The 16,222-nt window shown below is 46.1% G+C and overlaps 1 protein-coding gene across 1 annotated transcript in view; it reads right to left on the reverse strand.

The window, feature by feature from the left end:
* Positions 1–13,829, reverse strand: part of kcnh2b (potassium voltage-gated channel, subfamily H (eag-related), member 2b) — a 338,190-nt gene extending 324,361 nt beyond the window's left edge. Inside the window, exon 1 of the mRNA XM_041968155.1 lies at positions 13,160–13,829. Within this exon, the coding sequence (XP_041824089.1) occupies positions 13,160–13,235 (76 nt within the window). The 5' untranslated portion in view covers positions 13,236–13,829. The remainder of the gene's footprint in view (positions 1–13,159) is intronic.
* Between the last annotated feature and the right edge of the window lie 2,393 nt (positions 13,830–16,222).

Here is a 16,222-nt window from a genome sequence, read left to right on the forward strand (position 1 = left end):
GGAGCATATATTTTTCTATATAGAAGACACAGTTGGCTGAGAGCTATGAGACAAGAATTAAAAGTGTAAACATATCTTCTAAATTTGCTGTAACTGTATCATCACTTTAGCAACAAAAGCTAATGAGCCTGGAATCTGACACAGCTAGCTGAAGTACTAACAGCCTGCAGCGCCTTTCATCTCCTTCATTTAGATGACTTACATACAACATGTTTATTTGGTTTGGCTTTGTAGCTGAAATGGGAGAAAATGTTCTAACATTACACAGATTTACACAAAGAGGGATTGTTTACAATATTTCCTGCTACTCTTCTATATTAAATTTCATGCCATATCAAAGTGAAGATAAAGAAAAATACTGTGCACTTGCTGCTTTTCTGTCTGCGTGTGTAGAGTTGCTTACATGTTAGTGACAGCTCACCTGCTGCAATGGTTCACTAGCTGGCCCCGTGCACGCCCTTATTCGGCCCCCAGCGGCTCATATTTCTTAAAGAGGTGAACTGCACAGTGTTTTTTCATTTTAACTTTTCGCTGATGAAGATGACTGGAGCTGCCAAATGGTCTGTCGAACTTTACCTTTACTTTGATTTTAGGATCTCTGAATAAATGTGATGCTAAATGTGTGTCAGCCTAATGTTTATCTACTTGTCTGCTTATTACTGCTCGTTTGTTCCAGTTAATAGAGTTCAAATTTGGTCACAGACTTATCAGTGAGGTCATTTCCTGAGCCATTTTTGGCAGATTATGTAGATGTGTCACATTGTTGAGTATTCTGAGAAGCAGGATGCTCATTGAGAACAGCAACGTGGCTCAGGGACAGTTTTAGGGCACCAGTAGACCTCTGCAGCACAGAATAATAGACTGACACACTTTACTTGTTAGAGTATTCTCCATATTCATCACTCCACTTAAAGTCCTGCTCAGAATGTCTGTCACGACGCTGGACGAGCAGCTTAGTGTGGAAACCTCAGCTTTCTACCGGACTTTCAGTCCTGACTGGAACCGTCCCAGTGTTTGGGATGTTTCCAGTGAATGCTGCTGCAGGTTAAGTTTGAGAAAATCAATTATCAAGAATAGATAAAAAAAAATAAAAAAATAAAAACCTTTGTGTCAGTAATAAAGTCTCTCCAGTTTAAACCATGAGACTTTCTCCTCCTGCTTCTCGGTAACGGACTGATTCAAGAACTCAAACTTCTTGTTGACCTGATAAGATTTGAAAGAACAGTTCATTTTTCAACAAGATTTCAGGACATGATGCAAAACCGCTTTTATAATATGTGCATGTTAGATTTCTAAAATATTTTTGTTAGAAAATCATTTTCAGAGGCACTAAAAACATTAATCGCCTATTTTTTACATTTATATAAACACATACAGCAAAAAAAAATCAGTTAAAATATCAAAAAGAAAAAGAATGGAATAAAATACAATTAAATTATAAAAAAATAAACAAATAAATTGATAATATAAAACAAATACATAAATAAGAGTAATTCTATGTAAAATTATGTGTAAAATACTTAGTGTAAAATACACAGTATTTCCTGCAACTTCCTGTTTTCTAATTTTTTACTTGTTTGCCAGTGTTTGACACAGCCAGGGTTACATCTAGAGAAAGAATCTGTACCTCTCACATGCTGCAAAACATCCAAATATTAAACCTCATAGCAGAGATTCTGTTAAGTGATATCAACAAGCCTGGAGCCATAAATACAGTATCTTGTGCCGATAGCAGTTGTTTGGTCCTTTAGTACAAACTTGAAGAAATTGAATTAAACTTTATCTGAAAAGCTGATACGCTAGTTTGCTGTTTTGTTTTTTTTTTTATTGTAGCTCAGATGTCAGGCACACACAGGGGACAGAGCAAACTATACAAATGATCTCTCCATCCAACTGCACATGTAAGAGGAACTGCCTTCACCTGTCACCTGTCTCAGTGAAATTAGCTTGTACCTATTCACAGAGCTGGAGTCATTTCATGCAGAATTGAAAGCAAACACTTTCTCTGACCAGTTGTGAAAGTAGTTTAACTTGTAAAAGTACTGAGCTGATTGATGTTTGCTGCAGTTTTACTCCTTATACGGTCATGTTGAAGGCATCCTGTGGTCAAGGAATAGGTGGAACTCTGTTTCAAAGGGTTAAATTATTGGTCTGTTACCCCCAATTTCCACCGGGTGCATGTACGAAGTGCTATGGCTGCACCGCGGCCTTCGTAGCTGTTCGCGGCCATTTTGGTCAAGGGTTTGGTTCCCACCAGACACCACGATGCGTGTCAGAGCGTCCCAGAAGTGCCTTGAAAAAAAAAATAAAATAAAAGTCCCCATGCAGATTTGTGCTGCTGTTATGCCATTAATCGGTCAGGGGGTCTCAGTGTTGTTTTTTCATCATGGATGACGAGACATTTATCCTGCAATTAGAGAATCACAAGATTCTCAAATTCTCCTGTGATTTCGTGGTCTTGCGAATCCAGCTAGGTGGACTGCACTCGCGGGAGCGCTGCACCTGACACGCCCCTGGTGTGGATTGACAGGTTACGGAGGTCGGAACAAAACCACGGCCCAGCCATAACGCGGCGCACATGCACAAGCTGTGATGTCATCATCAACGACTTCTTCACGAGACCCCTTGTACAGGGTTCGCATGGATTATGTAAAGCACAGAAGATGTTTGCAGACACTAAGAAGCAGCTGATGATGGGGATGATGATGATGGGGAGAAACTCAGCTGAAAGACTCCACCACGCAACGGCATTCAAACCAAACACAGTTCAAACCTCAGCAGTTATACGGGAATGTAAGAAAAACATGAGAACAGCTCTGTCCACTTTAGAGCTTCTGCTAATAAACTCCAGGAGAAACAGTGCTATAAACATTAGTTCCATGTCTCTGCAGTGATACATAACTCTCCTCTGGCTCCAAAGAAAATATTAGTCAACTCTTAATCCATTAGATGGGCACATTCCTAGTCTGTATCAAGCACTGAGAATCTCTAAGATGTCCAGCAAAAGATGCAGTGGTCCAACTCTTCCATAATCAGTGGGATATCTTGGTGAGTATTAATGCCCCTCTGGGTGGAAAAATATGGTGACATTGCAGAAATATTGTATATTGAAACTATTACACTGACTGGGTAGGTAGGCAAAGCTAAAGGTGGTCCAACTAAATATTAGAGTGTGACCAGTGTAAATGGCTCTGCAGAACCTGCTCGATGGTAAAGACTTCAGGTCTATCTGAAGCCATTTGTTGCAGACTTTGGTGTGTTGTTACAACTGTGACTGTCCACCTAGAGGAGAACCTTGTGTTTTCCTGTTTTCTGCCTTTCACCCGCCTCCCATCAATAATACCTGAGCTGCTTCCGCCTCTCTCCTGCCCCAGAGCTCCCAACTGCCTGACCACCTTTCCACAGCTTTGTGGATGTCAAACTTCATAAAAAAAACCGTTAAATGATACATTTCTTCATTTGGGGTTTTCATGCCTTTAAACATTGTCTCAGACAGCTCTTCTTCATCAGCTTCATTCTGTTTCTTTACACAAGCTTTTCCATTCAAAATGTCTGCTGTGAACATTTTCCTTTAGCTTCACCTGCTGCAAACAGTCGGATACAAAGAGTAAAATAACCCAGAGATGGTTCACAAGTTTAATTCCTCTAGCTTTTCTGGCTTTATCCTCTGTGTATGTGTGTGGGTGTGTGTGCATGCATGAGGTGGGTGGGTGTGTGGGTGGAGGAGTCAGCGGGGAAGTTGCCATGGTGATGAAGTATTTGTACTTGAGCTGCAGAATGGTAACATCCTCCCTGGAGGACAGTGGCTGCGAAGCCTGTAATTGGTCAAAGTCTTCTCTGAGCAGCATCAAACAGACAAGATCACATGACCCAAAGGTTGCTGTGACTTCCTATCCAGGTCAAATGAGCTGCCGCTTGGTGGAGGAGGCGCACAGACAGTCCAATCTGTGAGGAGCAGCATGGATTTCAAACATGGGGATCACAATACAGTGAGCAGAGATGGATACATGTGCAGAGTATCAGTATACAGTAAGCAGAGCCGCTGTGAACTCAGTGTATATAACAGCTGTGACACACCTGAGCTGGAAACCTTGAGGGCTAAATTTCCACACCTGTTTGAGCGCTGTTTCCCATTCTAATTAGTTTTACAGAGTCATATCAAATTGCATTTTTTTGTTATATTTGGTATATAGAAAGCAGAACAAATAGAAAGCTGGAAAAGTAAACATGCCCCCACCACACCGCCCCACCCCCCCCCACACACATCCATCCATTATGCATTCTCTGTCGAGACCGCTTGCAAATGAGCACATATTCAAACAAATGGCACACCCTTTGGCCAGTCAGTGCAACCTCAGAATAAACCAGCACATAGTAACAAGCTGCAGAAGGAGCTTCGTAAAGACGTGGTCCTCTTATGTCATAACGGCGTAGAAACTCTGATAATTCACTAAATTCTGATCAGTGGTGTTTCTGACATGTTTAGCCTTGAGGCCCTGCATCCACCTCACACCACAACAAGAAGAATGATATGAAAATCATGACAGGAATTAAAATACCAGACAGTTTCCATGTTTTTACTCTCCTATAAACAAATATGCTCCCAGTACTTTCCTCCAGTAGTACGTTCATAATAGATGTTTGATTAATAATCTGTCTAATAATCCGAGTATCCGTAGCCCAGAAACCCTTTGAAACAGCTACAATGCATCGCTGCAGGCTACCTGCCACCTGTCTGATTCATACACTGCTCATTGCACTGTAATTTTACTAGTAAATGTGATGCTGTGTCTCTTTACACTTGGAGATCATTTGCCATCATATGACATGGTATAAAATATAAATACAAACAAAATGCAATCATTTCCTTGATATCAGCCATGTCCCTTGAGCACAGGTTTGTCTCCAGATTCTCTAAATCTGTAGATGATTAAATATTCACACTTTTGTAGACATAGCTTTATGCAGCTCTTTACTTGTGAGACTTTACCTCTCTAAGCTGTTCTTTTTTAAATACTCACTTACTACCTGTTGAAATCCTGACCAGATGCCCGAGCCACATCATCTGGCTCTTCTCGATGAGGAGGAGCAGCGACTCTACACTGAGCCCCTCTTGGATCACCAAGCTTTTTACCAAATCTCTAAGAGAGAGCCCAGCCACCTTGCGGAGAAAACTCATTTTGGCTGCTTGTATCTAGATCTCTTTCTTTTGGTCACTACCCACAGCTCGTGACCATAGGTGAGGGTAGGAACGTAGATCGTCCAGTAAATCAAGAGCTTTGTCTTTTGGCTCAGCTCCTTCTTCACCACGACAGACCGATGCAGAGTCCGCATCACTGCAGACGCCGCACCGATCAGCCTGTCCATCTCCCGCTCCATCCTTCCCTCACTCGTGAACAAGACACCGAGATACGTGAACTCCTCCACTTGGGGCAGGACCTCATTCCCAACCCAGAAAAAACACTCCACCCCTTTCCGGCTGAGGACCATGGTCTCGGATTTGGAGGTGCTGATTCTCATCCCAGCCGCTCTACACTCGGCTGCGAATCGCTCCAGTGAGAGCTGAAGATCGCGGCCCAATGAAGCCAACAGAACCACATCATCTGCAAAGAGCAGAGACCCAATCCTGAGGCCACCAAACCGGATCCGTCAACACCTCGGCTGTGCCTAGAAATTCTGTCCATAAAAGTTATGAACAGAATTGGTGACAGAGGGCAGCCTTGGCGGAGTCCAACCCGCACTGGAAACAAATCTGATTTACTGCCGGCAATGCGGACCAAGCTCTGACACCGGTCTTACAGGGACCGGACAGCTCGTACAAGCGAGTCCGGCACTCCGTACTCCCGGAGCACCCCCCGCAAGAGTCCCCGGGGGACATGGTCAAACGCCTTCTCCTAGTCCACAAAGCACATGTAGATTGGTTGAGCAAACTCCCATGCTCCCTCAAAGACCCTTGAAGAGGGTGTAGAGCTGGTCCACTGTTCCACGACCGGGACGAAAACCACATTGCTCCTCCTCAATCTTAGGTTTGACTATCTGATTGACCCTGCTCTCCTGCACCCCCTGAACATACGACCCCCCCCCCCCCCCCCCGAAAAAAAGCTACTTTGAGCACACCTTCCAGTCTCCCTTTTTGAAGAGGGGAACCACCATCAAAGTCTACCAGTCCAGGGGAACTGTCCCCAATGTCCATGCGATGCTGCAGAGGCATGTCAACCAAGACAGCCCTACAGCATCCAGAGCCTTAAGGAACTCCGAGTAGATCTCATCCACCCCCAGGGCCCTGTCACTGAGGAGCTTTTTATCCACCTCAGCAACCTCAGCCCCAGACAAGGGAGAGCCCACGCCAGGGTCCCCCGACTCTACTTCCTCATCAGAAGACATGTTGGTGGGATTGAGGATGTTTTCGAAGTATACACACCACCAACTCTCAACGTCCCGAGTCGAGGTCAGCAGCTCTCCATCCCCATTGTACACAGTGTTGATGGAGCACTGCTTCCCCCCTGCTGAGCCACTGGATGGTGGACCAAAAGCTCCTCGAAGCCATCCCTTAGCGATCGCCAAAGCCGTGCTCTGCTTAGCCCACTGATACCCATCAAAAGACCATAAAGGCCCGATAGGACTTCTTCTGTTTGGTTTAGTGAGGATAGCAGGTAAATAGTAGCAGGAATAACTGGAAATAAGGAAAAAGTGGAAACATGGAAATAGTTTCTGTTGTGTGTTTGTTTCAATAACAATATTTTTTCTCCTGAAAGCCAAGACTTGAGAGAACGATGAGATGAGAAAAGGTTTGGTCACTGTTGATCTGTGTGTTATTTCTACAAAGTTCTGTTAGTAATAAATTCTGCTTTCTTCTTCTGGTCGACCTTTATGCTGCTACATCTATTCATACATTCATTTTACATCATTTTACCTCCCAATCTGACAGCTGAGAAACATCATGACTGATGCTGACTGGGATTAAAAGGGTTTAGCTTCTGAAGTGATAATTGTTCTGACATGAGATACATACACTGATGAAAATAATTTTTCAAGTGCATCATCTATGATAGTCAAACCCAACTTGAAACAACAAGTTTTGGCTGGTGCAGCTTCGTGTTTTAACAGTCTGCTGGTTTTTCAGTCTCAGTGCACTTTAATTTAAAATTTGACAAGCTAATCCTTTTTCTGTTCAGGTTGAATTAAAAACATAAGCTTGACTTCTTTGTTGGTTTACGGCAAGTTGAGAAAACACTGGATGGGTGATGAGATTATTTACTCAGGAGAAGATGTGTCAAGGAAACTAATAAATAACATTTAATACTGCTTATTAATATACAGTTAAAGAGACATAAGCAGTTCAAGTTAAAATAGGATGGGGTGCAGGCGGTAGTGATGTACATGCTGTGTGTGCATGAGAGCATTTGAGAGAAATTAAGGTCAGATGTGTGTTTTTATTTCTGTGTGCGTGAAAACTTATTTTTTAATGTGGCAAAAATGCATTTTTTATGTAAAGCACTTTGTGATACTTTTTGTATGAAAACAGTTTTATAAATAAAATTTGATTTGAAGGGAATATGACAGAAAAACGCTGCTTTGGAATTTGACGATAGAAAAACATTTTTTAGAAGTTTGGACAAATCCAACTAAGAAAAAAATAAAGTTGTGTAATGCAGAAAAACACCTGGAGAAATTAACCAATGAAAGATGGTTTGAGCAAATAACAGAGCTCATGTTCATGGAGTGGGAAGAATTTGACGATAACAACAGATTCAAGCAATTGTGAGAAACGTCTGCACAACAGATTAAACTGACAACCATCACTGAATGGATCATTTCATCTGCAAATAACCCAATAAACTAGTTTTGAAAGAAAAGTCTTCCGAGCAAAACTCACTAAAGAAGCACTGAAGTGGAAAGAAAACGGGTGTGATGGATCAGAATATGAGAGAATGTTTGGGGATCATGGACTCCAGCTTCTTTGATGGGAAGGGTGCTTCAGTTCATCTGTGAAGGCTCCATTAATGCTCACCAGGCTTTCAAGCAACATTTGCAGCTAAAGTTTTACTTATTTCAGAAATACAATGTCAAACCCTAAATACTGAAATAGATGGCAGCTGGATTTTCTTTTTCACTATTTGGGATCACAATGACCAAGATGAAAATATACAGCAACATAACGCGTCCATTCACATTCTGAGTTAGCACAGGTTGGTCCTGTCTGCAGACCTCACCTGTCTGTAGTCCTCACCTGTCTGTAGTCCTCACCTGTCTGCAGTCCTCACCTGTCTGCAGTCTTCACCTGTCTGCAGTCTTCACCTGTCTGCAGACCTCACCTGTCTGTAGTCCTCACCTGTCTGCAGTCCTCACCTGTCTGCAGTCCTCACCTGTCTGCAGTCTTCACCTGTCTGCAGTCCTCACCTGTCTGCAGTCTTCACCTGTCTGTAGTCTTCACCTGTCTGTAGTCTTCACCTGTCTGCAGACCTCACCTGTCTGTAGTCCTCACCTGTCTGCAGTCCTCACCTGTCTGCAGTCCTCACCTGTCTGCAGTCTTCACCTGTCTGCAGACCTCACCTGTCTGTAGCCCTCACCTGTCTGCAGTCTTCACCTGTCTGCAGACCTCACCTGTCTGTAGCCCTCACCTGTCTGCAGTCTTCACCTGGCTGCAGTCCTCACCTGTCTGCAGACCTCACCTGTCTGCAGTCTTCACCTGTCCACAGACCTCACCTGTCTGCAGACCTCACCTGTCTGCAGTTCTCACCTGTCTGCAGACCTCACCTGTCTGCAGTCTTCACCTGTCTGCAGTCTTCACCTGTCTGCAGTCCTCACCTGTCTGCAGACCTCACCTGTCTGCAGATCTCACCTGTCTGCAGTCCTCACCTGTCTGCAGACGGCACCTGTCTGCAGTCTTCACCTGTCTGCAGTCATCATCTGTCTGCAGACCTCACCTGTCTGCAGTCCTCACCTGTCTGCAGTCTTAACCTCTCTGCAGACCTCACCTGTCTGCAGTCTTCACCTGTCTGCAGTCCTCACCTGTCTGCAGTCTTCACCTGTCTGCAGACCTCATCTGTCTGCAGTCCTCACCTGTCTGCAGTCTTCACCTCTCTGCAGTCCTCATCTGTCTGCAGACCTAACCTGTCTGCAGACCTCACCTGTCTGCAGTCTTCACCTGTCTGCAGACCTCACCTGTCTGCAGTCTTCACCTGTCTGCAGTCTTCACCTATCTGCAGTCTTAACCTGTCTGCAGTCCTCACCTGTCTGCAGACCTCACCTGTCTGCAGTCTTAACCTGTCTGCAGACCTCACCTGTCTGAAGTCTTCACCTGTCTGCAGACCTCACCTGTCTGCAGACCTCACCTGTCTGCAGTCTTAACCTGTCTGCAGTCTTCACCTGTCTGCAGTCCTCACCTGTCTGCAGTCCTCACCTGTCTGTAGCCCTCACCTGTCTGCAGTCTTCACCTGTCTGCAGACCTCACCTGTCTGTAGCCCTCACCTGTCTGCAGTCTTCACCTGGCTGCAGTCCTCACCTGTCTGCAGACCTCGCCTGTCTGCAGTCTTCACCTGTCTGCAGACCTCACCTGTCTGCAGTCTTCACCTGTCTGCAGTCTTAACCTGTCTGCAGTCCTCACCTGTCTGCAGACCTCACCTGTCTGCAGTCCTCACCTGTCTGCAGTCTTAACCTGTCTGCAGACCTCACCTGTCTGCAGTCTTCACCTGTCTGCAGTCTTCACCTGTCTGCAGTCTTAACCTGTCTGCAGTTCTCACCTGTCCGCAGTCTTCACCTGTCTGCAGACCTCACCTGTCTGCAGTCTTAACCTGTCTGCAGTCCTCACCTGTCTGCAGTCTTAACCTGTCTGCAGTCCTCACCTGTCTGCACACCTCACCTGTCCGCAGTCTTCACCTGTCTGCAGTCCTCACCTGTCCGCAGACCTCACCTGTCCGCAGTCTTAACCTGTCTGCAGACCTCACCTGTCTGCAGACCTCACCTGTCTGCAGTCTTAACCTGTCTGCAGACCTCACCTGTCTGCAGTCCTCACCTGTCTGCAGTCTTAACCTGTCTGCAGTCCTCACCTGTCTGCAGACCTCACCTGTCTGCAGTCCTCACCTGTCTGCAGTCTTAACCTGTCTGCAGTCCTCACCTGTCTGCAGTCTTCACCTGTCTGCAGTCCTCACCTGCCTGCAGACCTCACCTGTCTGCAGTCCTCACCTGTCTGCAGTCTTAACCTGTCTGCAGTCCTCACCTGTCTGCAGACCTCACCTGTCTGCAGTCCTCACCTGTCTGCAGTCTTAACCTGTCTGCAGTCCTCACCTGTCCGCAGTCTTAACCTGTCTGCAGACCTCACCTGTCTGCAGTCCTCACCTGTCTGCAGTCCTCACCTGTCTGCAGTCTTCACCTGTCTGCAGTCCTCACCTGTCTGCAGTCTTAACCTGTCTGCAGTCCTCACCTGTCTGCAGACCTCACCTGTCTGCAGTCCTCACCTGTCTGCAGTCTTAACCTGTCTGCAGTCCTCACCTGTCCGCAGTCTTAACCTGTCTGCAGACCTCACCTGTCTGCAGACCTCACCTGTCTGCAGTCCTCACCTGTCTGAAGTCTTAACCTGTCTGCAGTCCTCACCTGTCTGCAGACCTCACCTGTCTGCAGTCCTCACCTGTCTGCAGTCCTCACCTGTCTGCAGTCTTCACCTGTCTGCAGTCCTCACCTGTCTGCAGTCTTCACCTGTCTGCAGTCTTAACCTGTCTGCAGTTCTCACCTGTCCGCAGACCTCACCTGTCCGCAGTCTTCACCTGTCTGCAGACCTCACCTGTCTGCAGTCTTAACCTGTCTGCAGTCCTCACCTGTCTGCAGTCCTCACCTGTCTGCAGTCTTAACCTGTCTGCAGTCCTCACCTGTCTGCACACCTCACCTGTCCGCAGTCTTCACCTGTCTGCAGTCCTCACCTGTCCGCAGACCTCACCTGTCTGCACACCTCACCTGTCTGCAGTCTTATCCTGTCTGCAGACCTCACCTGTCTGCAGTCCTCACCTGTCTGCAGTCTTAACCTGTCTGCAGTCCTCACCTGTCTGCAGACCTCACCTGTCTGCAGTCCACACCTGTCTGCAGTCTTAACCTGTCTGCAGTCCTCACCTGTCTGCAGTCTTCACCTGTCTGCAGTCCTCACCTGTCTGCAGACCTCACCTGTCTGCAGTCCTCACCTGTCTGCAGTGTAAACCTGTCTGCAGTCCTCACCTGTCTGCAGACCTCACCTGTCTGCAGTCCTCACCTGTCTGCAGTCTTAACCTGTCTGCAGTCCTCACCTGTCCGCAGTCTTAACCTGTCTGCAGACCTCACCTGTCTGCAGACCTCACCTGTCTGCAGTCCTCACCTGTCTGAAGTCTTAACCTGTCTGCAGTCCTCACCTGTCTGCAGACCTCACCTGTCTGCAGTCCTCACCTGTCTGCAGTCTTAACCTGTCTGCAGTCCTCACCTGTCTGCAGACCTCACCTGTCTGCAGTCCTCACTTGTCTGCAGACCTCACCTGTCCGCAGTCTTAACCTGTCCGCAGTCCTCACCTGTCTGCAGTCGTAACCTGTCTGCAGTCCTCACCTGTCTGCAGTCTTAACCTGTCTGCAGTCCTCACCTGTCTGCAGACCTCACCTGTCTGCAGTCCTCACCTGTCTGCAGACCTCACCTGTCTGCAGTCTTAACCTGTCTGCAGACCTCACCTGTCCGCAGTCCTCACCTGTCCGCAGTCCTCACCTGTCCGCAGACCTCAGCTGTCCGCAGTCTTCACCTGTCTGCAGACCTCACCTGTCTGCACACCTCACCTGTCTGCAGTCTTCCCCTGTCTGCAGTCCTCACCTGTCTGCAGACCTCACCTGTCTGCAGTCCTCACCTGTCTGCGGACCTCACCTGTCTGCAGACCTCACCTGCATTCCAGCAGATATGTTTTCTTTGCACAATTTCAATAAAATTAAAGACTTAAATGATATTCTGTTGGAAACATTGAACCTATAAAGACACCTGACTGTTGAATTAACTGTCAGTCCTACAAAGAACCAAATATCTGACTTGAAAGTGAGCCACAGAAAATGTTCTCCTTCGCAGTAATCCCTGCTGATCAGGATCACTCAGTGAGGCTGCAGTTGTGTGATGCTGCTGCTCGTCAGCACCTCTGTGTCTGTAGACAGGCTAAATTGTTGCACTGAATCCACCACTCGTGTTTTGTTTTAAACTGCTGCTGCTTTGATTATGTGATGATGAATGCAGAGAGACCTCAAAAAGATGCAAAAAGAGCTGCTGTCAACCTCCTGAACAACAGAGCACGGGTTAATAACCAAAATTTACCCCATGGAGTTCAGCAAAGATGTCCATTCAGCTCACATTGTGCAACCTTATCAGCTCCAGAAGAAAGTGACTGACATCCCATGATTCAAAAACCCTGTAAGTGATGTACTGTTAATGATACACAAGCCCCACAGCTCCCCTCACACTGCAACCCTCACCTTCCTCATCCTCTTCATCAGCCCTGAGGTGAGTTAATGGAGGGAACGTGCTGCGGGTGAGTGCTGAGGCATGTTTAAAGTCAGACTGCATATTCAGAGGTGGAAGCAAACATAAAAGATTTGCATCAGTGACAACACTGAAGATTGGACCTCTGACCTGCTACAGAAAACTGATTTTTGACAGTCAGAAAATTTGACGGTTTACACACTAAATGAGGCAGACATAATTGATTCTATGGCCCCAAAAGCAGCTCAGTGTGCAGTAGATTGCTTATCTGACTCAGAGAACAGCAGCTACACCAGACTCTGAGCGAAGCATCAAAGCATGAGAGCACAAACTAATCTCATTTTGCAAAGTGTTGTAACATAAAACCAGTAAAAGCACATTTTCTTGTATAACATTTACTATTTTATAAAAGAAAAAGTGATGTTTGTCTTTTATTTGACCAGATTTCTGTGTAAACAGGCTTCGTGTTTCCACAGATGTTCCACCATCGATGCGCCACTGTTGACTTTTCTGAGCCATTAAATGCGCATCGAAGAACTTCATTACAGAAGCTAATTCCAGAAAACAAGTGTCAGCCGAGAGCCTGCATCATTGGGAAGCCATTTTTAAAACAAATTGATTATTTATCACATAAAACACCCAGCAGGGTGAAGCTTTATTATGTCGTAATAAAAAAAAACTTGGGTCTTACTTTGACTGTCAAATTTCCTGATGATAGTATCCAGGAAGGTGTTCTGCGGAGCAACATGGCCCCTCCGGACCGGCATCTTTGCAGCTGTCGCCCCTGGACTTCGTGAGACTTTGCAGGACTTTTACCACACCGAGGCTGCGTTTCCAACCCCCGCTGCCGAGCGCACGATGGTCACTGCGCACCCAGCATGGACGCTCAACGCTGCCAGGTTCGCTGGCTGTAATCCAGGGACCGAAGTTTTCTCAAAAAGTTCAGACCGACGGTGGCACCCTGAAGGATCTCCAGGAGAAAGTGAGGAGAGTTCTGGAAAGGACGCGCACTGCACGCAAGGCAGATCTGAGCCTCTAATTTCCAGGCTGAGAGGAGAGAAGGGTGTCTGGTTCTGTCCCGTGAGGGGGGGAGCACCTGGCAAGTGATATTTCCTGAAGGTCTCACACTCCGTAGAGCACAGCGGACCTTTCATCCTGCTCCACAGCCCGCTCCTGGGAGGCGGACTTCGCGAGTTTTCCGATGAGGACTGTGGGAGCCATAGATGGAGCTGCGTGTTTCTGTTAATTTCTCCTTCCACTTCCTCTTTGTGCCTCTGAAGCACCGAGTGTTTGACTGGAGAGGAAAACAAAACAGTGATTATTAAAATAAAACTGATGCGTGCAGATCAGCAGCTTGGATCGTCCTGGTTCTGTGTTTTTAGGTGTTCTCAATGTCTCCTCCTCCCCGTGCGCGCTGCCGGGATGACTTCAGCTCCACCGGCGTCTCGCTGCGCCTCTTTAACCCTTTGCTCATCAGGAGGAGCTGCTCTGACGGGCAGAGAAGCGCACACATGCGCGCTCACTTCTCCAAAGAAACACCTATAATTACACCTGAAGCTCCAAACGTGGCTCTTAACCCGCCCGGATGATTAAAAACTCATTAATTAATAATTTGATTAATCTGAGGCAAAACGGATTATTTGTGGAGGTAACGAGCAGAAAAACTAAACACGTCAGAAAGATCTCACTGCCCGCAGGGACAGGTGGGAGTCTGGGAGCGCGTGCTTCGTTCACCATCCCAGAATCATCAACACATCACTCAGAGGCAGCGGATAGACGCCAGATGTGAACAGCTGTTGAGTTTTATTGCAGCTTTACGTGTCTTCGTGCGTGTGTGGAGGTGGGTTGGGGGGATTCAGTTTACACACAAACACCTCCTCCCTGTTCCCAGTGTGCGGCTCTGCTTTGTGTTAAAACAGGTTTGAAACGAACCTGTGGTGTGGTGACGCTCCTCCTCAGACGGACCTCGGCTGCTCCTGGATCAGCGGATCTGCTGCTGATGAGGTCGCAGAAAACGCGGCTGTAATGCTGCTTTGTTGAGCCTAAGGCCCGGATGGGGATCCACCACTTAGTCCTGCTCAGCTACGTCACACCGCCGGGGTTCCCCCCTTCCGTCATGCCGGGGATGATGCCTTCAGGAAGCGTCGGATATTATGTGTTTAAACTAGGCGTATATGGATCACATATTTCTTTTTAGGTATGATCTGCATTTATGTGCAGTCGATGCGCATTAAGTGCTTTTAGTAAGGATTGGTGGGGCGAGGTTAAGATGTAGTCTCTGCAACTGAAATATGAAACCCGGTTTGGCTAATTTTAAACTAAAAATCAACTTTGACACATAACAGTTCATCATCTGACCTCTGACAAAACCAGGGGCGGGTCTAGAAGATATTTTGATGGGGGGACAGGGGCACAGATTGGGAAAATTGTGGCACATGTGAATGAGACCTTTAAAATAATAATAATAATAATTTTAAAAATGGAAAATATAGGAATAGATAAGATAGAAAAGTAAACGGTCATATTAGTATTTTAAACAAAACATGTCTATGTTTTTTTTTTTTTAATGCACATTCAGCACCTTCAAGGACCGGCATTTTTTAATTTCATTGTACCTGTACAATGACAATAAAGACACTGAATTGAACACATTGAACTGAATGTAGTTGCAGAGTCTCTAAGAGTCCATTGGGAGGCGGAGCCTTCGGCTATCAGGTCCCTCTCTTATGGAACCAGCTCCCAGTTTGGGTCTGGGAGGCAGACACCCTCTCTACCTCTAAGATCAGTCTAAAAAACTTCATTTTTGATAGATATTATAGGTAGGGGTGGTTAGCCATCATATTTTAGTGTGGGGCCAATCTACCCCTCTGGCCCTCTGGTGACCTGTCCAAGTGTACCTGCCTCTCATCAGTGCTGGGTTAGACTCCAGCTGTCCCCCGACCCTTAATTGGACGAAATGGAATAGGTAAAGGATGGATATGAGCAAATAAAATACAAAACAAAGGCCAGATTTAGAAAATTTGGCCTTTTTTCATTTCCCTGAATTTATAAAACACATCATCTAAGTTCATGTGGTTCCTTTGGATTTCATCTGTAATGCTTTTAGATTATTTCTTGCTGGTTCAAATGATGAGTTTTTCTTTCCCTGACTGCATTTGAAGGTATCAGCAGTCTGAGCCCTTCATATCCAACATCCCTGTTAAAACAGGATTTTGTGCCATTTTTTTCATTGTGCAGGGCTGAGAGTGAAATTTCCTTTATGTTCAAGCCTAAAGCAACAGTGGCTGTGCAGTGGAGACATTCATCACCGTGGCCCGTACAGCTCCATGAATGCATTCATTCTTTGCCAGCGATCAGTGTTTTAATGACTGGTTGGAAGTGATGAATTGCAGCCTTGCTGCTGGACTACGACTCGGGAACAATCCATCAAAGTAAGGCATTTTGGTATGAATTAAAAATGTCTCGGTTGTTTTTCTCATTACCTTTAGCTGTATTTACAACAGCAAATGAAAAACAGAGCAGGCATGCTGAACAGTCCCCATCACAACTCCCTTATTTAGTCAGGAAAAGAGAAGGAGGGAAGATGGGGAGGTGTTATTGTGGAAGATGAGACAGATCCAAACCTGTCACACTTACGTATTTACAAAAGCACACATGACCTGTACACATAAGGACATAAATAGGCTAACTGAAGTTCTCTCTGAGCTCCAGGCCAGATGAAAAGCTACACCATTTCACGATGGTCAAACACTGA

Source organism: Melanotaenia boesemani, chromosome 18 (assembly GCF_017639745.1).
Source record: "Melanotaenia boesemani isolate fMelBoe1 chromosome 18, fMelBoe1.pri, whole genome shotgun sequence".
NCBI lineage: Eukaryota > Metazoa > Chordata > Actinopteri > Atheriniformes > Melanotaeniidae > Melanotaenia > Melanotaenia boesemani.